Here is a 22084-nt window from a genome sequence, read left to right as displayed (position 1 = left end):
TTCTTCACATCCTGGCAAATACATGTTATTATCTGACTCTTTAGTGATAGCTGTTCTAGTGGGTGTGAAGTGGTATCTCATTGTGGTTTTGATTTGCATCTCTCTGACTAATGATGCTGAGCATCTTCTCCTGTGCTTATTGGCCATTTGTATATCTTTGGAGAAATGTCTGTTTATATCCTTTGCACATTTTAAAAATTGGCTCATCTGTTTATTATCGAGTTGTAATGGTTCTTCATATAGTCTAGATACAAATCCCTTATTAGGATATGATTTGCAAAAATTTTCTCCCCTTCTGTGAGTTGTCTTTCCACTTCTTATTATCTTTTTAACCCACTTTATACTGATCTGTGCCCCTCAGTAACCTTTTATTTGTCAAATTTGAAAACCTTGCATCTTAATCAACTTTTCCCCATTTAACACCGTTGGCTACCTTTTCTTACCTGGAACTGTCATCTGTGGAGAGATTGCCTACACATTTTGGCTTTTATTTATAAGTTGGGTTATCTTCCTTCAGCAGGTTACTTAGTCTTTCTTTCAGTTTCTTCATCTGGGAAAGAAGGATCGTTATAGTACTATTCTCATAGAGTGTTACTTGCATTAAATGAGTTAATGTAGATAGAACATGGAGAACAAAGGGCGTGTGGAAATTATACTATATGAGCATTTACTGTGATTATTGTTACCTCTATCCCCACTTTTTTTTCCACCTGTTTTTTTTATTTTTTTATTTTTTTTGAGACGCAGTTTTGCTTTCTTGCCCAGGATGGAGTTCAGTGGCGCAATCTCGGCTCATTGCAGTCTCTGCTCATTGCAATCTCTGCCTCCCGGGTTCAAGCAATTCTCCTGCCTCACCCTCCCAAGTAGCTGAGATTACAGGTGCATGCCACCATACCCAGCTATTTTTTGTATTTTTAATAGAGATGGGGTTTCATCCTATTGGTCAGGCTGGTCTCGAACTCCTGACATCAGGTGATTCGCCCACCTCGGCCTCCCAAAGTGCTGGGATTACAGGCGTGAGCCACTGCCCCCGGCTCTACCTATTTTTCTTACTGTTCTTTAGGAACCTCCTTTACTACCCCTTATCCACTCCTCCTTTGAAATGTTAATGGTCTTCAAGGCCCTGTTCTTGGCCCTCTTCTCACCTTGTAGTTGCTCTGCAAGCAACCTCTTTCCCAGTGGTTTCCACTTGTATGTGTTTGGCTCATGATTCAGTCTTTCTGAGGCCTTGAGCCCTTTCTGGGCTTCATTTCAAACTGGGTACCCTACAGGTACCCAAGTTCACATTCAAAACTGCACCTCTCTTCCTCGCTCATACCTGCATCCTGTATTCCCCATCTTTTTTAACAGAAGTGTAATTCTCCCACTTAACCTGATGATTTCGTATATCTTTAATTCTTCATTTATTTTTCCCCCTAAATCTAATGGGTTATCAGATTATGTCTCTGTCTCTTTGTCCTTTCTTGTTCGTTCCTGCTATACTTTCACAGAGAGGATTACTAGTAGTTACTTAGGGGTCTGTGCTTGCATTAAGGAAGCTACCAAGAATCTTATACAGAATCCTGAGTGTTGTAGTTCAGTTTCAGATCATCTTTGCTGTTTAGTTTGTCCTTAGTCATTCTCATCAGTTCATCTCTTTTCTTGCTTCAGAATAAGTCACTTTCCTTGGCTCGCTTGTATCCTCAGTACCCCACATACATCCCCCATTTCTTCTACCTGGCACAGATATTGAATCTATAACCCAGCATTACTTCAGCATAGTACCTCTGCCTCTTTTTTCTTTTTTCTCTTTTTCTTTTACAAATTCAGAGTAGGTGAAAGATCTTATGACCTTGTCCTTTTCTTGCATGGCCTCCTCCTCTTAGCTCATGAAAGACATTGTCTCAGTACCATATTCCACCATGCCAATACAGTTGTTTCTTAAATCCAGTCATGATTGCATTCAAGCCTTGCTTTAGACCTTTTCATGGTTCCCTGTTTACCAGTCTCATCTCAGACACGTTAGCATGGGACCAAGGTTCTTTATCATCTGGCCACCCACCATCTTTCCAGCCTCATCTCTTGTCATATATCTTATTTTCTGAAATTGAAATATTTATAGATTATTTCATTTAGCTAAGATGTACTGAGCACCTATTATGAGCTAGGCACTGTTCTAAGCATTGGAATCATAGCTGAAGGACAGACACAGCTGATATTCTCATTCTTTGAACATATGCACTTTTGTGTCCCCTTTTCTCATCCAATTCCCTCTTCAGAATACTACCATTTCTCTTCCCTGCTTCGCAAAATCTTACACAGTTTGCACAATTCAGTGCAAAGGTTACCACCTATTGGGGAACCACCTAACCTTCCACACTTCCAGCAAAATTTGTTGCTTTATGTTCAGGATTTACAAAGCACCATTCTTGCCACTGTTGTAGAACTTGTCACACTTTATGGTTTTGTTTGTATCTCATCTTCCCTGCTAAATCATCCGCCACTTGCAGCCTGGACTATGTCTCATCGTAGTCCTGGTACAGAACAGGTGTTTGGTCAGTGGTCATTTAATTGAATTGTCTTTTGCTTCAGTCATGTTTCTAGGGCCTGCATTCACTGTTAGACTAGGCCTTCCTGGCTTCATGCTTAGATGATAGTAGCATTCGGTTGACTCATCTCTCTTCTTCTCATAGACTTAACTTTCTTTTTCTTATAGACTTAACAAATGTTTGAGTTTCTTCTGTGTTGCAGACACTACATTAGGCACGGGGAATAGAAAGATTAGTAAGAAACTCCCTCACTATAATGAACTCACAGCCTAGTGAGAAGGTTTGAGAAATAAATGGTCCATTACAGTGTAGATGTATAAAAAGTACTGTGGCAAATATCATTACAAGATCTGTGGGAGGTGCACCTTGGGTAGGTCACAGAAAGCTTCCCAGAAATGATGTCCAATTGGAGCCTGAAAAGACAAGTATTATAATCCAGTGTGGCTTCTGTCCAGAGAATGAGGTGGTAGGAGATGGATGTGGGAAAGAATGACAGATGAATGAAGGATCTTTCAGCCATCCAAAGGCAATGGGGAATTAGTTGCGAAGTTCTAAAGAGAGTAATACATCAGGTTTGTAATTGAGAGAATGTTCTCTCTGCAAACAAGAAAAGGGGATTGATAGGGAGGGGAATAACACATGCACGGCTATATGTTCTGTACAGCTGTCATAGTAACCAGGCCAGAACCAACAGTGTTTGGACTAAAGTATTAACAATGGCCAGGAAGAGTAGGTGCATTGTTCTTCTGTTTTTTTTTTTAAATAAGGATGTAAAATTTATGTCTGTGGCTTGTGGTCAGAGGGTTAGGTAGGGGTCTGGCAGTGAGGAAGCCAGGTCTAGGAAAATACAGGTTTCTGATTTGGGCAGTGGTGTAGACAGTATTACTGTTCCCTAGGAATGCAGGAGAAGAAACTAGACTGGGTTTGGGGACCCATTTCCCATTGGTTTAAGTTCCACTTAAAGTGTGCCTCCCATGTAGCTGGGATTACAGGTGTGCACCACCACGCCTGGCTAATTTTGGTATTTTTAGTAGAGACAAGGTTTCACCATGTTGATCAGGGTGGTCTCAAACTCCCGACCTCTGATTCACCCACCTCGGCCTCCCAAAGTGCTGGGATTACAGGTGTGAGCCACTGCACCTGGCTCAAATGTACTTTCTTGAGGACGTTTTAAGCAGAACTTAAACCAGTTAAAGTGGGGCTCAAATCAGTAGTGAGATCTAACTGGAAACAGATCCTAAAGTAATTGACAAAAAGATGGGAGATGGAAGCCTTGGGAGTGGATGCAGTTTCCTATTTATGAACTTAACCGATGTTTACTGGCCATCTCCCATGCTCTGCATTAGGAACTAGGAATCTGAGCAGTGAGTGACGTTGGGGTATGGTCCTTGATGCTGTGGAGTTTATTGTTTAGTGACAGTAGAAATACCTTAAATACAGTTGGACAAAGTACTTATTGTAGTTGTGATAAGTGCTGATGTGACAGATCTAACTTATCCTGGAGAGATTGGGCAGGTATCCCTGAGGAACTGATGTTTCAACTTAGTACTAAAGGAAGAAAGGGATATGTAGGGGAGATTTGAGGCAGAAGACACCCTGACTTCTTCAAGGAGTAGAAAGAGGGCCTTCAAGGAATAGAGAGTGTGAGTGGAAGGTAGAGAGCAGGAGGGAGCGTGATGAGGCTGGCAGGATGGGCAGGCCCCAGAGAGTGCAGCTCCTCATAGGAAGAAAGGATTTTGAACTTCCTCTTAAGGACATAGAGAACCGTTTAGTAGTTTTAAGCAGGGAAGCAGCATGCTGAGATGTATCTGTTGAAAACATGACTCTCTGGCTGTTGTGCCCTCAATGGGTTGAAGGTGGCGAGAGACGATTGGAGTAGCCCAAGCAAAGCAAATGTTTGCAGAGAACAAGGACTGAGGATGAGCCCTGAGGAGTCGGTGGGGGCACTCATAGGAAGAACTGTCAGAGACTGAGACACACTAGCAAGAGAGGCAGTCAGAAGATGCAAAGTGTAAATCATGGGAACCAGAGGAAAAGATGATGTCAGCAGGAGAGTATTAGCAAGTCAAAGAACTGGAAAGAATCTACTAAATTTAGTAATGGAGGGTTATTGATGCCCTTAGAGCAGCCTCTGAGAAGAGCTAAAAGAATGAATTGAATGAACCAGGCCGGGCACGGTGGCTCGTACTTGTTGTAATCCCAGCACTTTGGGAAGCTGGGGCTGAGTTCGGGAATTCGAGACCAGCCTGGCCAATATGGCAAAACCCCGTCTCTACTAAAAATACAAAATTAGCCAGGCGTGGTGGTGCATGCCTGTAATGCCGGCGACTCGGGAGGGTGAGGCAGGAGAACCACTTGAACCCGGGAGACAGAGGTCGTGGTGAGCCAAGATTATGCCATTGCACTCCAGCCTGGGCAACAAGAGTGAAACTCTGTTTCAAAAAAAAATAAAGAATGAACTGGAGGTAAGAAAGTAGAGTCAAATAGTATGGACAATTCTTTGGTGAATCTTAGCTTTTAAGAAAACAGAGCCAAGTGGGTATAAGCGTGATTATAATTTAAAAAAAAATTTTTTTTTTGAAAAGACCAATTACTATTGTGATAGTAATTTTTTTTAATTTTGATGAGGTAATATATGCATGTAATTTTAAAAAGTGAACGTTATAAAAGGTGAGATACTGACATCTACCCCATGACCTAGTTTCAGTCTCTCATTCTTAGCAATTTAATATGTCTTTTAGAGATTCTCTACATATACAAGGGTTTATATCTCAAAGGAGGTTTAGTTTTATTTTGCTTTTAAAAAATGGAGCCTGTTTAAATGCTAGTGATAGCCAGCAGAGGGAGATACTGAAGAGACAAGAAGAATTGACTGAGGAAGTGCATCTCTCCTGTTTTGTCTACATCTGCCTTCTCTCTAGCTACATGGCCATGGAAGCTAGAAGATAAGGCAGTTTATGCCTAGTGGTTTCCATTTTCTCTTTGCATTCGGAACAAAGGTCATACGCCACTGAAAATAACACAGGAGGTAGGGGATGGGGACCTTGAGAAAGTGGAGGAGGTCTGAAACAGCCAACTTTGGAAATGGAAAGAATTCTGTGGTGGGGAACAAAAGGGTTGTTACTATTAAGAATTTATTTCAAGGGTCAAATTGAACTAATGGTGTTAATTGTAGTAGTACTTAGTCTCAATGCAAGGTGATTTTTCCGCAGCATTGTTGTTGCTACATCACTCCTTCATACAGAATAATTTCTGACAAAACTGTAGGTGTTTAAGATAGTTCAGTGAAGAACAAGATCCTCTGTGCACATTGATGGACATGCACATAGCTTGGTAAGCTAAGCTAAGTAATAAATATTGCCTATAGCTTTGGTTTCTTAAAGTATACAGGTACTTTTATGTTTCAAGAACCACCCCTATACAGCATGGCACAAATTAACAATAGTCCACATCTGACAATAGATTAATATTCCTAAAACACTGATTGAACCTAGAGTGGGTAAGAACTAGAATAATGTAGAAATCATTAGACTATAATCTGTGGTTTAGAGATTGGGAAAACAGAGCTCTGAGAAAAGACTTTAACAATGTCCTGTGGCTCACTTTTTACACTTCCTACTCCATCAGTTACTGCCATGAAAATTCAGTGATTTTCCGTTGACTGTAATAGTTCTCAAACTATGCTTCCCATGGAACCACTGGTGTTTTCATAATCAAATTCCAGTTATTTATTTAAAAATTGGGCCTCATTCTGTTGCCTGCAGTAGCCTGATCTTGGCTCACTTCAGCCTTGACATCCCAAGCTCAAGTCATCCTTCCATCTCAGCCTCCTGAGTAGCTGAGACCACAGGAATGTTCCACCACATGCTGCTAGCTTTATTTTTTTTGTAGAGACAAGGTCTCACTATGTTGTCTAGATTGGTCCCCAACTCTTGGGCTCAATCCTCCTGCCTCAGCCTCCCAAAGTGCAAGGGTTTCAGGTGTGAGCCACTGTGCCAAGCCAGATTCAGGTTATTTTAATACTCATGTTGAATATGATGATTATTTCAAAATTGGCAGAAAAAATTCGTGGAAAGGCAAATTTTTTTTTTGTCTTCCAGAGTTTTGGTGTTTGCTGCCGCTTGTTGGCTTATAGACAGGAGATGACAAAACAAATACTGAGAATCTATGAATTACTACCTCCAAGTTTATCAGCTTTTATTTCCCTTAAGAATTCATACAGTTACTGTTGTGATTTGTTTATTGCATATCTTTTGGTTCTCAGATTTTTTTGTTATATATTCAGAAACATTTAGTCAGAGCCTAAGATACAGTGGGCAGTTGTGCTCATTTGGGGCCTGTAAAGAATAAGATTCCATCCCTTCCTGCAGATAACTGAGAGTTTAAATTGGAAATGGGAACAAAAAGGAGTTGGCAGTGATCAGTTCTTTTTGGGTATGAGGAACGGGAAAGACTTCATCGAAGAAGTGATATTTACACTGTTTTAAAAGATGAGACAGGCATTCATTGGGCAGTGGGAAAGGCCCTCCTAATAAGGAAGAACTTTGTGAACAAAGCAGCAAAGGCATCAAAAGGACTCACATGTTGTTTATTGTGGCCAGTAGTGTGTGTTATGTGAATGAGGCCATCACGGGAGATGGAGCCAGGGAGGCATCAGGGAGCAGTTCCAGAGTGGCTTGCTTTCTGAAAAGAGAACTTTCAACTTTATTCCTTAGGCAGGATAGAAAACCATTAACAGTTTTTAAACCAAAAAACAGCAGAATAACTGGTCCTGTGGATTTTTCGTTTTTACAGAAAACTCTATGGTAAAGGAGGATAGAGTGTTTGAAGCTGTAAGTCTGGAGTAGGAAAACCAGTTGGAAGATTAATATAGTAATACAGGGAAGAATTGAGGGCCTGAAGTGACTAACACTATAAAAATAGAGACAGGAAGAAGTCCATCTCTAAAGAAACTTGGTGATGATTGGATTGAGGAGAAGAAGGAATTGAGATAACCTGGTTTGTGGCTTGTGTGAGCAGGTGGACAGGTAAGATTCACCATGATGAGGAATACAGAAAGAATCCGATGTGAAAGGACAATAGTGAGTTCCATGTGGACAGGTTGCTTTAAGAACCATCTGGTAGGCTATTGGATATATTGGGTTGCAGATAAAACTTGGAGAGTCATCAGCATATAATTAATAATTAAATCCCTGGGGTGATAAGGTTGTCCAAAGAGATCAGAGTAGGAAATCTCTCAACCCAGAATCTAAATATCCTGAAATTACCCAAAATGTTTTATATGTGGTTTTTGTTAGAGAAAGGTCCATTGCTTTCATCAGATTCTCAAAAGGGACAAACATGTTTATGTGAAAAGGGGCACCAGACAGGGTCCTGAGTGTCTCCATCATGTAAGTGATGGGCAGGGGAAGCAGTCTCAGCAAGGAAAATACAGAGGAGCAAGAAGGAAGTCTAAGAAATGGTTAGATGGTGGCTGTTGCCTTACGTCAAATAAAAGGAGGGCTGAAGAGTCCATGGGTTTGGCAATTAAAAGATTTGTAAAATTGTTCCTAACTAACAAGATGGAGTTAAATGTACTCCCCCAGAGGCACCATGGTTTCTGAAAACTTTAAGAACCACTGGCCTACAATAAAGTTCAAGTGTTTCAGCCAAGTAAGTGTTATGGTTGTCTAAAATTTGCTCTTGCCTTAGCATTACAAGTTTCAGCTTGTTTCAGCATTCCAAACCTTAGAGCTAGGCAGTTCCATCTCTTCACTAGTTTTTGGATATTTCATGCAAATCTTAGCTCCCAGCTTTTGCCCATGTTTTTCATCCTCTCTGCCATGTTCCCTACTCAATCAGTGGTCTCACTCCTTCACAGTGTAGTGTGTTCTGCTTTCTTTCTTCCCTTTTCTGATTGACCTGTATTGATTTCCCTCTTTATATTCTGGTGATAGTGTCTTCGTTGCAATTTATTTCACATGCTACTGCTGCCTTTTCCCAATGAAGTTTTATTCCTAAAGCCTAGTAATGTATTTCCTCATACCCCTTTGTGACCAAACTTTCATATACTTATAGATTCTAAAATATTTGAATGACTTTAACTGACACCAAAGATGGGGATTTGGAAATTTTTTTTTGTTGTTGTTGTTGTTGTTGTTTTTTTTTTTTTTTTTTGAGAGGGAATCTTGCTGTGTTGCTCAGACTGGAGTGCAGTGGCATGATCTTGGCTCATTGCAACCTCCGCCTCCCAGGTTCAAGTGATTGTCCTGCCTCAGCCTCCCTAGTAGCTGGGATTACAGGTGCCTGCCACCATGCCCAGCTAATTTTTTGTATTTTTAGTAGAGATGGGATTTCATCATGTTGGCCAGGCTGGTCTCAAACTCCTGACCTCATGATTCACCTGCCTCAGCTGGGAAATGTCTTGGAGAAAAACTTCATATGATGTATTCCAAATTACATGGGAGTGATTTATGGATCATTTTTACCAGTTGGATTCATTTCTATAGGTAATCAAGAGTTGATTACGTATCAGAGTAAGATTAATATAATAAGCTTATGAACCTTTTGGCTTTTATTTGGCATTTTAGCTCATTGAATTTGTGTCTTAAAGTGATTGAAAAATTTTTCAAAGTGGAAATGTCTTTTTTGGATTGTAAGAATAAAATATGCTTATAAAATAAAAGTCTACCAAGTTGAAGTAAAATCTTACTAATATTTCTCTACTATTCTGCCATAAACATTCATGTTTCATAAGTATATTTCCTGTTCATAAATTCAAATAGGTACTAATGTGATTAGCATGCAAAATTTGGTCATTTAAAATGCAAATAATTCATCTAAAATTAAATACAATTAATTATTTTGGAAATAACTTCAGTGGCAGATGTTTTTAATGTTCCTGGATGATTTAATCATTGACTTAAATCCACCATTTGTATTTCTTTCATTGTTTGCTGGGAACATTTGGCATAACCCAAGGCTAAGGTAGGAAAAACTGCAGCCAAAAAAAGAAAAAGAAGACCACGGTTGTATTGCTTTATTCTAGCATCAGAAATATTTTAAATGTTTAGAATTAAGAGGACTAGAGAAATTAGATGCTGTCAGTTGGATCTCATATCTGCTACAATGTGAACAGATACCGACTAACAGCAGTCCTGAATTGTAGCGGTGACTTCAAAGGAGTGAGAAATCCTTAGGCCTTAGTGGGGCTCAATTTGAAAAATACTTAAATGCATGTCTAGGCTTTTTTTTTTCCTGGAACCACAATATGTATTTCCACAAAATTACACTTTTTGTGCATATCTGCACACCATCATTTAATCACATTTTTTAAGAGAAGAAAACTTTGACCAATCTTCAGAACAAAGCAAAGTTCTTTAAATTCACAAGGAATACTGCTTGTTGAATAGAAGATAATGAAACAAGACATTAAGATGCAGATAGTGGAGATAAAATAAGCCCACTCCTGGGTGGGTGGTGCCTGGTTCCTGCACAGCTGCCTCATGGTATTCCTCAGCCCAGTTTGTGCCTCAGCAACATGGCAGATACCACATGGCTTAGACCTTTTGTCATTAATCCATTATGACTATTAAAACAAGTGTCATGGACATCCTTTATAATAAAAACTGTCTTAACTTTTTCAGGGAAAAGCAGTTATCTCAAGATTTTTCAGTAGCTATGAATTAAAATGATAATGTAACTGTCCAATGCAGTTTAATCATCTTTTTATTTCAGAAGAAATTTTATGATCTAATGTTACTGCTTGGACATGTGGATATGTTATTCCAGAAGACAAAAAAAATCACTGAGACTTTCCTTCAAAATTTATTAGACACACTTAACCACATTTATTTATTTATTTATTTTGGGGACAGAGTTTCACTCTGTTAGCCAGGCTAGAATGCAGTGGCACAGTCTCGGCTCACTGCAACCTCCACCTCCTGGGTTCAAGTGATTCTCCTACCTCAGCCTCCCAAGTAGCTGGGATTACTTGGGAGGTTCCTTCCACCGTGTCTGGCTAATTTTTTGTATTTTTGTAATTTCGTCATATTGGCCAGGTATGTCTTGAACTTCTGACCTCAAGTGGCCCACCTGCCCCAGACTCCCAGAATGCTGGGATTATAGGCGCAAGCCACTGTGCCCGGCCTTAACTGCCTTTTTAAAAAGAAACTTAAGATGAATGGTATTGCCTTACTTCAAGGAAAGGAAACATAGTAATTGGAGTAAAAAGACAAGATACCATGCTGCCTTGTTGTCAAGGCATCGAGGCCAACACCAGTCTGAGGAATAAATTAGAATATTCTTTGGCTTAAGTGCCTGCTATGTAATCCAGTCATGGGTGAGTCTAAATCAGCTAGAAGAAAGCTGTCCAATAGCATTGTAATGTAAGCTGCAGACGCCATTCAACATCTACAAATGTAACTGTCCACTATATACAAAATATTATTTCAGCCTATAATCAAGATTTTTTTAAAGTTAGAGATACTTAATGTTCTTTTTTTTGTACAATACTAAGTCTTCAAAATTCAGTGTTGTTTTTTTTTTTTTTTTTTTTACATTGTGTTTTGTTTTTTTGAGGCTGAGCCTCATGCTCTGTAGCCCTGGCTGGAGTGCAATGGTGAGATCTCAGCTCACCGAACCTCTGCCTCCAAAGTTCAAGCGACTCTCATGCCTCAGCCTCCCTAGTACTGGGATTTCAGGCACACACACCACAGCTGCCTAATTTTTGTGTTTTTGTTAAAGATGGGGTTTTCCTGTGTTGCCCAGGCTGGTCTTGAACTCCTGGGCTCAAGCGATCCACTCACCTCGGCCTCCCAAAGTGCTGGGATTATAGGCCTGAGCCACCATGCCCAGCCTCAGTGTGTATTAAATTTGAAGCACATCTCAATTCAGACCACATTTCAAGTCTTCAGTAGTTACATGTGGCTAGTAATAACTGTATTGGACAGTTCATCTCTCTAGAACATTTAGAGAATGTATGCCCATTATGTTGAGAAATGAGTTCTGTCGTATCTGGTGTATGCTACTAAGTTATGGACATTAAGAATGCCTGCATCGATGCTGACCAAGTAAGCCACTAACCTGGGTCATAAAGAGTTAGCTAGCTTTGGGACCATCTGTTTCCATGATCAAAATAAATACATCTCTGTTTAACCGAAATCACCATTTAGTAACATATTCATAAGTTTCAGTACCTTTATCTTTTTCCAGGTAAAACTCTTTAGCTTCTTATCAAACATGTTATGCCATATCTAAATTCTATATTTTATGTAATATAAGGAAAAAATCGTTTTATTTGTATGATTTGTACTTCATGTGTTAGGAACCTGTGACTACATGTTCTGAACTGTTAGTAAGAAAAATGGTGATGGATGCCTTACTCTTTACGATTTTTAATTATTTTCAGTAAAACTGGGAAATAACCATCTGATTTGCATTTTATTTTCTTTTGTATTTTAAGGATATGGAATATTATCTTGTGAAATGGAAAGGATGGCCAGATTCTACAAATACTTGGGAACCTTTGCAAAATCTGAAGTGCCCGTTACTGCTTCAGCAATTCTCTAATGACAAGCATAATTATTTATCTCAGGTAAATAAAGGCAAAGCAATAACTCCAAAAGACAATAACAAAACTTTGAAACCTGCCATCGCTGAGTACATTGTGAAGAAGGCTAAACAACGGATAGCTCTGCAAAGATGGCAAGATGAACTCAACAGAAGGAAGAATCATAAGGGGATGATACTTGTTGAAAATACGGTTGATTTAGAGGGCCCACCTTCAGACTTCTACTACATTAATGAATACAAACCAGCTCCTGGAATCAGCTTAGTCAATGAAGCCACCTTTGGTTGTTCATGCACAGATTGCTTCTTTGAAAAATGTTGTCCTGCTGAAGCTGGAGTTCTTTTGGCTTATAATAAAAACCAGCAAATTAAAATCCCACCTGGTACTCCCATCTATGAATGCAACTCAAGGTGTCAATGTGGACCTGATTGTCCCAATAGGATTGTACAAAAAGGCACACAGTATTCACTTTGCATCTTTCGAACTAGCAATGGCCGTGGCTGGGGTGTAAAGACCCTTGTGAAGATTAAAAGAATGAGTTTTGTCATGGAATATGTTGGAGAGGTATGTTAATTTGCCATGTGGCAAATGATGGGTATGTAAGTTTTGTACTTTTAGAAAATTACTTTTTTATCTCTGTAACAGATTTGGTACATTTTGATATTTTCATTTGCAGATACGTAGAAATTCATTTTCAGATTTAGAAGAGTTCACTGGCATATTTAGAAATAAAAAACATATGAACAAAAATACATGTTTTAACAATTCGATATAGTCATCTTTCAACAAATACACATTTCTACTTACGAAAGCTAGCATTTGTAAAATTTAAAATATGACAGCTTTTTTACCCAAAAGTCCTAAGAAGAAAGTCAGATTTAAAACTCGAAAGTTGTAATTTCTTTCATCAATTTGACCAAATATGGTTAAGTGTAGTTGGCAGAACTCTATTTTGTATCAAATGAAAGATAGTATATTTATGAGTATTGTATAATATATGCAAAAGCCTGTATTGCATCCATAAGAAAATTAGACTTGTGCATCTGTAACTCAGTTTTGAACTGTGAAGACCATTCTCAAAACTACCAAATACTAGCAAATTTACTTTTATGCAAATCATATATATATATATATATATATATATATATATATTTAAATGTAAAAAGTATTTGCCATGTGTCGCATACTATTCTGAGCACTTGATGTATTAATTCACTAATCCTCTCCACAACTCAGGTAGTACTTTTTTTTTTGAGAGATAGTACTATTATGTCCGTTATTTTAGAGAAAGAAATTGAGCACCTTGCCCAAGGTCACATAGTAATAAAATAAGCAAGATGCAAAGCTCAGAATCAGTAGTCTTCACCATGGCACCACACTGCTTAGAACTGAAGGGTGGGTTGAGCTGTAACTAGAAAGATAAGAGCATGGCTGCAAATCTGAAGTTGTCAACTCCGGTTTTTTTTAGTTGGAATTGGGTCACCTATAATTATCTGTATTTATCTAGAATTCTGAAATTAGATGTCTGTTTTAATTTGTTATACTTTTAAGGCAGTGGTAAATTATTGTAAATTACTATTCAGTATACAAGATCTTGCATAATCAAATTACTCTTTTCGTTAACCAAAATTTTAAGTTGCATTCCTAATGAGTGCAGCAGCCAAATTTGGTTGTTAACATAAAGTACTTTAGACACTTTGGGTTTCTTAAGCTGAGCATGTCATAAAACTGTGTTCTTAAGAGCAGAACTATAGATGATGATTTTGGACTTACAGAATTTCATGAAAATAACCTATTCAACAAAACAAAGCTTTCCATTCCCAGAGTTAACATAGCTTCTCCCCTGTATTTTTAACAATTTTCCATTTGTAACTGCATATAGATAAGTTACAGGAAAAATGTGCCTGGATCATATTTAGACTATACAGTTGCAGATTTAGTCCTTAACGTTCAGTTGTGTCCTTTAGCGAGCTATAGCTTTTTGAACATCCTAATTATAATGAAAGTAATGCACTGTTTCAACTTACTGTCTCAAATCCTGCTTAAAAAGTCATAAATCATCTGGGTACAGTTAATCCCAGCACTCTGGGAAGCCAAGGCTGGAAGCTTACTTGAACCCAGGAGTTCCAGACCAGAGTGGGTAACATAGTGAGACCTCCATCTCTACAAAAACTAAAACATTAGTTCGGTGTGGTGGTGTGCACCTGTGGTCCAGCTATTCAGGAGGCTGAGGCAGGAGGATCACTTGAACCCAGGAGTTGAAGGATGCAGGGAGTCATAGCACCACCGCATTCTAGCCTGAGTGACAGAGAAAGACCCACTTAAAAAAAAAAAAGTAATCTTTTGCATTAGCATTGTTCCTCTCCTCATTTTCCCACCTCTTTCCATCTGAGTCTTAGTTTGTGTGAATGTTTGCTTTGATGACCCTTGAATTTCTTACTGTTTAAATGTTTGTAGGCATTCACATATTAATAGGTATGCAGATGAATGCTTCTTTAGTTCAGCAATAGCTACATAATATACTATAGTTTTTTCCGTTTAGGTAATCACAAGTGAAGAAGCTGAAAGACGGGGACAGTTATATGACAATAAAGGAATCACATATCTCTTTGATCTGGACTATGAATCTGATGAATTCACAGTGGATGCAGCTCGATACGGCAATGTGTCTCATTTTGTGAATCACAGCGTAAGAAGACATACATAAACTTTAGACACGACTAACAATTCAACCTCGTACTGTTTTCCATAGCTAAAGATTGTCTTTAAGCTACATATCCTTTTAATTTTTCCAAAATATGTATTTTACAATGAGAGTAGCGTCTGTTAAGTTACGGTATTATTGCTGTATTAGGAAAATTAAACATTGAGGTTCCTACCAAATATTAATAGCACGTATTTTGCGAAAGTCTTTACATGTATTACTTCACTTAAACTTTGTATGGTAGGTATTATTTTTATATCACAATGAGCGGAGCAATTAAGAGGTGAAATGTCCAAGAATCACACACAACTTTGTTTCTTAATGGAAGTTAATACAACTAAATTTTAGGATGTACAACTAAAGGTAAATGTATTTTTTTAAAATGTAAATATGTTAACTTTTTATAAAATTTAAAGATTTGTAGAGTATGTAGGGTTATTTTTCTAAATTAGTATTCTTCTTACCTTTTAATGTTTGAAAGCACTTAGAATATAGCTGGAACTTAACTGCAGAATCCTGGACTCTATAAAAACTATTTCCAAAAATTAGGGAAGTTAATAACTGTGGGTTACCTACTAAGTTCCAAGTGGATAATACAATATTGGGCTTGTGAGGTTGACATTATCTTCATTTTGTAGATATTTTTTAGATAATAAGGAAAATGTGTCTCAGTAAGTTGTATAGCTGAACAGGAAGTAGACCACATTAAACTTCTGATGGATTTCGTAGTAAGAAATGAGTGTATGATTAGCAGAGACCTTCTGGTCCCTTGTTTTCTGATTAAACATAAAAGAATTTTTTTCTTAATGATAAATTTGAGATACTCTCAAAATAGAGAAATTCTATCCAAGGACCATTAAACAATTTTGATTTCTTAATATGACTCACTATATCTCTTTTCTTGCATATTAACAGTTTGGACCAAAAGTTTAAGCAGCTTAACTCCATGCAGTATAAAATTTGAGCTCTGTAGTCCAGATTTGATTTTTTAACACAGTTATTCTAGTTCTTTAAAGTATATGCCTTACTGAAATAGTTACAGGTGAAATAATAATATCTGGGATTTGCATTCAAATTCTCCAGGAAAAAAAAGTTGGGACTAGATGAATAAGACTAAGGCACTAAGTGTGTCATCCGAAGGTCCACAGCTTATCTGACAGCTAATAGTAGAGCCTAGGTCTTCTAATTGTTGAAGCTACAGAGTGGATACATAGGGATTTCTTATTTTCTCTATTTTATACTTGTCTCAGATTTTTCTAAGGGAAAACAATATTTTAAATGCACATGCCTCAAAGACCTCTAAGCAATAAGCAACTTAATTTCCAGTGGAACTTAAGCTAAATCTCTAGGAAAGTAAACATTTTATATGGCACGTAGAAGGATGTGTTCACATGGTTTTTACTTAAATGGGTTCTAATGTTCTTTTTTAGTGCGACCCAAATCTTCAGGTGTTCAATGTTTTCATTGATAACCTCGATACTCGTCTTCCCCGAATAGCATTGTTTTCCACGAGAACCATAAATGCTGGAGAAGAGCTGACTTTTGATTATCAAATGAAAGGTATGCTTCTCAAGTACAGTCTCATTGGTATAGTTTCAATATATGAACTAAATCAGACTAGGAAGAGACCTTAGATATCTGAACAAAACTAATATTAAAGATGAAAACTTGAGACACTACGTTTGTTATTGTAACGTCCAAAGCTAATCTGACAGCTAATACTAGAATGCAGGTCTGCCTTGGTTCTACATCGTGTTGCCTCCTTTTTTCAGAACTGCCATTTTGGAAACGGATTCATTTATTACACCATCTTTTCTTTATATTACTTACATATTTGTTTTTAATTGTGGGCTAAGCATGGTGGCTCCTGCCTGTAATCCCAGCACTTTCAGCTTGAGCCTAGGAATTCAAGACAAGCCTGGGCAACATGGCGAAACCCTGTTTCTACAAAATATGAAAAAACTAGCCAGATGTGGTGGCACGTGCCTGTAGTCCCAGCTACTTGGGAGGCTGAGGTGGGAAGATGGCTCGAGACAGGGAGGTTAAGGCTACAGTTGAGCCGTGATAGAATCACTGTTCTCTAGCACAGACAACAGAGACCCTGTCTCAAAAAAAAAAAAAAAAAAAAAGATAAGCCTACATTTTTAAATTTTTACTAAGAGATATAATTCAAAAGATTGAAAATGATTTAAATCACATAAAAATTTATTCTGTTCCTACTTGAACCTGGCTTTTAAAAAGAACATTTAATTCTCTGGTTTATTGTGACAGTATAAATGTTTTTTTTGTCTGAGAATGATGCCCTTTTACATATTGCTATGGCTTAACCTCTTACATACTATGCTCATATACTGTGTGAAATGAAGGTGTATTAGGTATTTCCAGTGAGTTTCATCATTTCAGAAATCCCTTCTCACAAATACAGGCTAACAACATAACCTTTACCTGTTATTAGCCCACACCATCCTTTCAAGACAATTCATTGTGATTTGACTCTGAATATTCACATTTATTTATAAATATTTCAAAGGGAACTAACTACATTTCCTTGGGAGTTAACTCACTCTAAGGGTCTTGAGCATGTAAGTACCCTCTAACACTAATAATAAAGCTAATATAATAGAAAATCTCAAATTCATTCTAAATAGTCTTAACTCTCTTTCTCCTGTATGTCTTTTTCTGTGTCTTCAGGTTATGGAGATCTATCTTCAGATTCTGTTGACCACAGCCCAGCCAAAAAGAGGGTCAGAACTGTATGTAAATGTGGAGCTGTGACTTGCAGAGGTTACCTCAACTGAATTTTCAGGAAATAGAGCTGATAATTATAATTTTATTTCCTAATGTTGACATTTTTAAAAATATGTATTTGGAACTCTTATCAAGATTATACCTATGTTAATTTACAATTCATGTTTCCAAACATTTGCCAAATGTATTACTGATTCCTCTGAAGAGAGGGTCACTGGGTCTCATAGACTGATTTGAAGTCTACATATTTAGTGCTTAGAGACCAAACTAATGGAAGGCAAACTATTTACAGCTCCGTTTATATGTACTTAAGTCTATGTGAACAGAGAAATGCCTCCCGCAGTGTTTGAAAGTGTTAAGCTGGTAATTTAATAATTGCTGAGAGATCAAACATTCAACTTGCCATACACCTCAAATTTGGAGAAGTAGAATTATTGGGCAAATTTACCAGTTCTGTTTTTGCTACTATATTGTCATTCCTGTTTTAATATTCACTGTACGTGTATTTGAGATAAATAGGTGATACTGAATTTTATACTCTATTTTCTACTTTTTCATTAAAATATTGGCATCTCAATGATACGGAAATTTAAGATATACAATTAAATGTAAAAATTAATTTCAGCTTCATTTCATATTTTGAAGCAATCTAGAGTGTTGTGAAGAGTGTACGTCTGAACCTGTAATTCTTAAAAGACTTCTTTATCTTCTAGAAGAAAAATCTCCAAAGAGCTCCCTCTACAAGTCCAGAATGGCTAGCTGTTACGCTTCTTTGAAAGGACAGGATAGTGGGACCAGGATGGTTTTTTGGAGTACCAAGCAAGGGAAATGAAGCACTGTAAGGGCGCTTCTTAGTAACATGAATTAGGAAATGTGTCCAGTACCTCTGGTCTAAACAGTAAAACAAGCTACCTGGAGAGCAGCTGTACCTAATAATACTGTGATGTACATTAACATTACATCCTCTCAATTTCAAGCAGGTGTAACAGTTCCTTTCCACCAGATTTAATTATTTTTATATTTCCTGCATGATGTTCTTAAAAAGTAGTCTATATTTTTGAACTGATACTTGTGTTATACATGAATTTTTTTTAGATGTGATAAAGCTAAACTTGGCCAAAGTATGTGCCTGAATTACGAGACCTTTTTATTAGTCAACCTATGAAGACTAAAATAGAATATGTTAGTTTTTAAGGGGGTGGGAGGGTTCCAGCATAGTGTTGAATCTCAATCAGGAAAAATCACACTTGTCTGAGATTTCTAATCGTGTTGTCAGAAGTGAAGATAAGTGCAGCAAATAAATCTAGCTTTCCAGTATTCCTAATTTTTACCTAAGCTCATTGCTCCAGGCTTTTTACCTCAAATAAGCTTGGGTAAAATTGAACCGACTTCAAGAATGCAGCACTTTATATAATCTTTACCTTTTTCTTGGGAGAAGCTAGACTTTATTCATTCTATTGCTATCACAACTATACTCTTTGTTTATGTGTTTGTAGCCTCAGAGTCTGCTAACCAAAACTGCAGAATGGGGGGGCTGGGCATGGTGGCTCACGCCTGTGATCTCAGCACTTTGGGAGGCTGAGGTGGGTGGATCACCTGAGGTCAGGAGTTTGAGACCAGCTTGGCCAACATGGTGAAACCCTGTCTTTGCTGAAAATACAAAAATTAGCCAGTCATGGTGGCCTGTATTCCCAAGCTACTGAGGAGGTTGAGGCAGGAGAATCACTTGAACCCAGGAGGCGGAGGTTGCAGTGAGCCAAGATCATGCCACTGTACTGCAGCGTTGGTGACAGAGTGAGAGTCTGTCTCAAAAAAAAAAATTTTTTTTGTAGAATGTGTCAAGAAAAAATACTTTCTTAATGGCATTTGTGTTTTATGAAAACTCAGTCACATAGTGTCCGTGTTAAGAGTCGCAGGTTTACAGGTTGTCCCCAGTGGGGACAAGAATACTTTGTGATTCTTACGGGTTTAAAGATGTGATTTTTAAAAAATCAGTGTTTTACCATGTAGTTATTTGATCTCCACTTTTTTGTGTTGAACAAAAGTGTAAAACTGGAAGGCAAAGAAAAAAGACTATTTTCAGTAAACATGTAGTTTTATTAATAGAATGTAATGGGCCCTTAAGATCTTAGGTACTTGAGTTATCTTTGTTATTCAGATGCTGAACTTAAGCAGTGAGAAAATAGAAACTAAAGGAAGTTATTAAAGGAATTAACTATTTAAAGTCAACATTTAGCTTATTCATCATACTGGTTTCTTGAAAATGACAATTTGTTTTCAGTGTAAGACAAATATCAAAGGTAATAGATCAACTGTAAAGTGTAAATCTACTGTACATATTATATCGATACCATCATTTTCAGGATCTACATAAAAGAGGATTGTGATAGATAATTTAGTAATCTCAGGCTTTTTTCTCCCATATCTGAAATTTAGACAATACTTGTTTCTCTTTTAGTTCATCAATTTCTCTTAGCAAAATAGGTTGGGCATTTGACATTCTATTTACCATGGCTTAGCTTTGTTTGTTTTAGAGTCATTTCCAGTAAGACTAAAAAGGGCAGAAAAATACTGATACAGTCCTCATTACCTGCTAAAAAGATTAGCCAAAGGTTTATAAACATTTCCTTTAAGTGTTACTTTCCTTTTTTTTTTTTTTTTTTACACAGAGTTTCACTCTTGTTGCCCAGGCTGGAGTGCAATGGCATGATCTGATCTGGCTCACTGCAACCTCTGCCTCCCAGGTTCAAGCGATTCTCCTGCCTCCCCAGTAGCTGGGATTACAGGTATGTGCCACCATACCTGGCTAATTTTGTATTTTTAGAAGTGACAGAGTTTCTCCATGTTGGTCTGGCTGGTCTTGAACTCCTGACCTCAGGTGATCTGCTTGCTTCAGCCTCCCAGAGTGCTGAGATTGCAAGCATGAACCACTGTACCCGGCCTTAAATGTTACTTTCCCTTTAAGATAGTTCATGGTTCATGCATTTGATATTACACTTGATCCTGGCTAAAAGGCCAAGGACTGATGGTTCATGCATTTGAAAATTAAAAGTACAATTTGACATTTAGCTAGCATAATGTGAATACTTCAGAAGTTCTTTAACACTCTCACTCACCAGATGTGTAAACATACTATGGTGAATACTGTCAGGAAATGCAAAGGAAGTTTAGAAGTCAGAGCTGATACTTACTGATGAAGTCTTCTGTGGCTTTTATATGTATTCATGTGCTTCTCGTGAACCTGTCAGGTTGGTGTTATCATCCCTATATTACTCCTAAGGTAAGAAGGTTAGCCTGGTAAGATAACTTGCCAAGATCACCCAGTGAATAGGCCATAAACTTTATTTTGAAACGGAGTCTCACTGTCACCTAGGCTGGAGTGCAGTGGCATGATCTCGGCTCACTACAACCTCCATCTCCCAGGTTCAAGCGATGCTCCTGCCTCAGCCTCCTGAGTAGCTGGGACTACAGGCACGTGTCACCATTCCTGGCTAATTTTTTTTATTTCGAGTAGAAATGGGGTTTCACTGTCTTAGTCAGGATGGTCTCAATCTCAAACATTTATTCCTGGAACTCCTCTCCAATGTAAATGTGGCTGACTGCCAAGTGTCTTTTGTTATATTGTTATTTTGAAACTTCAGTTTCGGTGGGGCACAGTGGCTCATGCCTGTAATCCCAGCACTTTGGGAGGCCAAGGTGGGTGCATCACCAGAGGTTAGGAGTTCCAGACCAGCCTGACAAATACGGTGAAACCCCGTCTCTACTACAAATAAAAAATTAGCCATGTTTGCTGGCACACACCTGTAATCCTAGCTACTGGGGAGGCTGAGGCGGGAAAATCACGTGAACCCAGGAGGCAGAGGTTGCAGTGAGCCAAGTTTGGGCCACTGCACTCCAGCTTGGGTGACAGAGACTCTGTCTCAAAAAAATTTTAAAAACAGAAACTTCATGTTTCCTCTTATAATTTATGATTCTTGAAGTAAAAAACCAAGTAGCGGCTAAAGTGAGTCCTGCTCATGTTTATACTCTTTTGGAGAGACAGTATAGCAGTTGAGAGCGTGGATTCCGAAGCCCAACTGCCTGTGTTTGAATTTTGCCTGTGCCTCAGTTATGTGAACTAACCTCTATGCCTTCATCTCCTCATTTGGACATGGGGATTAGAAATGTATCTACCTCAAAGGGTGGTTGTGAATATATATAGTATGTAAAAAAAGAGCATGATCAGGGTAAGCACCAAATATAATTTCTGGTAATTAGTATCAGTTTCTTGATCAAGTCTGTTACAGTGTTTTAGCCCTTAAATTCATTCAGCCAGCATTTATAATGGCCACTCACATGTAAAACAGTAAACATGTAACATTATGTAAGAATATGATTATAAAATAACAGGAATATATTCAGAGGAATGTTTACAGGCATTTTTTTGAACACCCACTTTGGATCATAAGGTACACTGTTAAAACTAAGTCTTAATTATCAGTGAATATATACAAATATGTCAGCTATGTCTTAGCTCTGAGTCTTAATTGTTACCCTACTTAGTCTGGTAGCTCC

At 37.9% G+C, this 22084-nt stretch overlaps 2 protein-coding genes across 7 annotated transcripts in view; one reads left to right on the top strand and one right to left on the bottom strand.

The window, feature by feature from the left end:
• Positions 1-20193, top strand: part of SUV39H2 (suppressor of variegation 3-9 homolog 2) — a 26029-nt gene extending 5836 nt beyond the window's left edge. For 3 of the 6 annotated variants that reach the window (XM_017529808.2, XM_017529812.2, XM_017529807.2), the window contains 4 exons: positions 11971-12642; positions 14621-14767; positions 16213-16342; positions 17474-19339. In XM_017529808.2, coding sequence (XP_017385297.1) covers positions 11974-12642; positions 14621-14767; positions 16213-16342; positions 17474-17580 — 1053 coding nt within the window. In that variant the 5' untranslated portion in view covers positions 11971-11973 and the 3' untranslated portion in view covers positions 17581-19339. Of the gene's footprint in view, positions 1-7492; positions 7556-11970; positions 12643-14620; positions 14768-16212; positions 16343-17473 lie in introns of those variants that run through there. The other 3 variants (XM_017529813.2, XM_017529806.2, XM_037739014.1) reach the window with 3 other exon arrangements.
• DCLRE1C (DNA cross-link repair 1C) overlaps positions 12580-22084 on the bottom strand; it is a 52026-nt gene continuing 42521 nt past the window's right edge. Inside the window, exon 15 of the mRNA XM_037739013.1 lies at positions 12580-14398. Coding sequence (XP_037594941.1) covers positions 14298-14398 — 101 coding nt within the window. The 3' untranslated portion in view covers positions 12580-14297. The remainder of the gene's footprint in view (positions 14399-22084) is intronic.

The sequence above is a fragment of the Cebus imitator genome, unplaced genomic scaffold, assembly GCF_001604975.1.
Source record: "Cebus imitator isolate Cc_AM_T3 unplaced genomic scaffold, Cebus_imitator-1.0 Scaffold61, whole genome shotgun sequence".
In the NCBI taxonomy this organism is placed as follows: Eukaryota; Metazoa; Chordata; class Mammalia; order Primates; family Cebidae; genus Cebus; species Cebus imitator.
The sequence above is the reverse complement of the archived record's forward strand: the minus strand, read 5'-3'. Positions and strand labels throughout refer to the sequence as shown.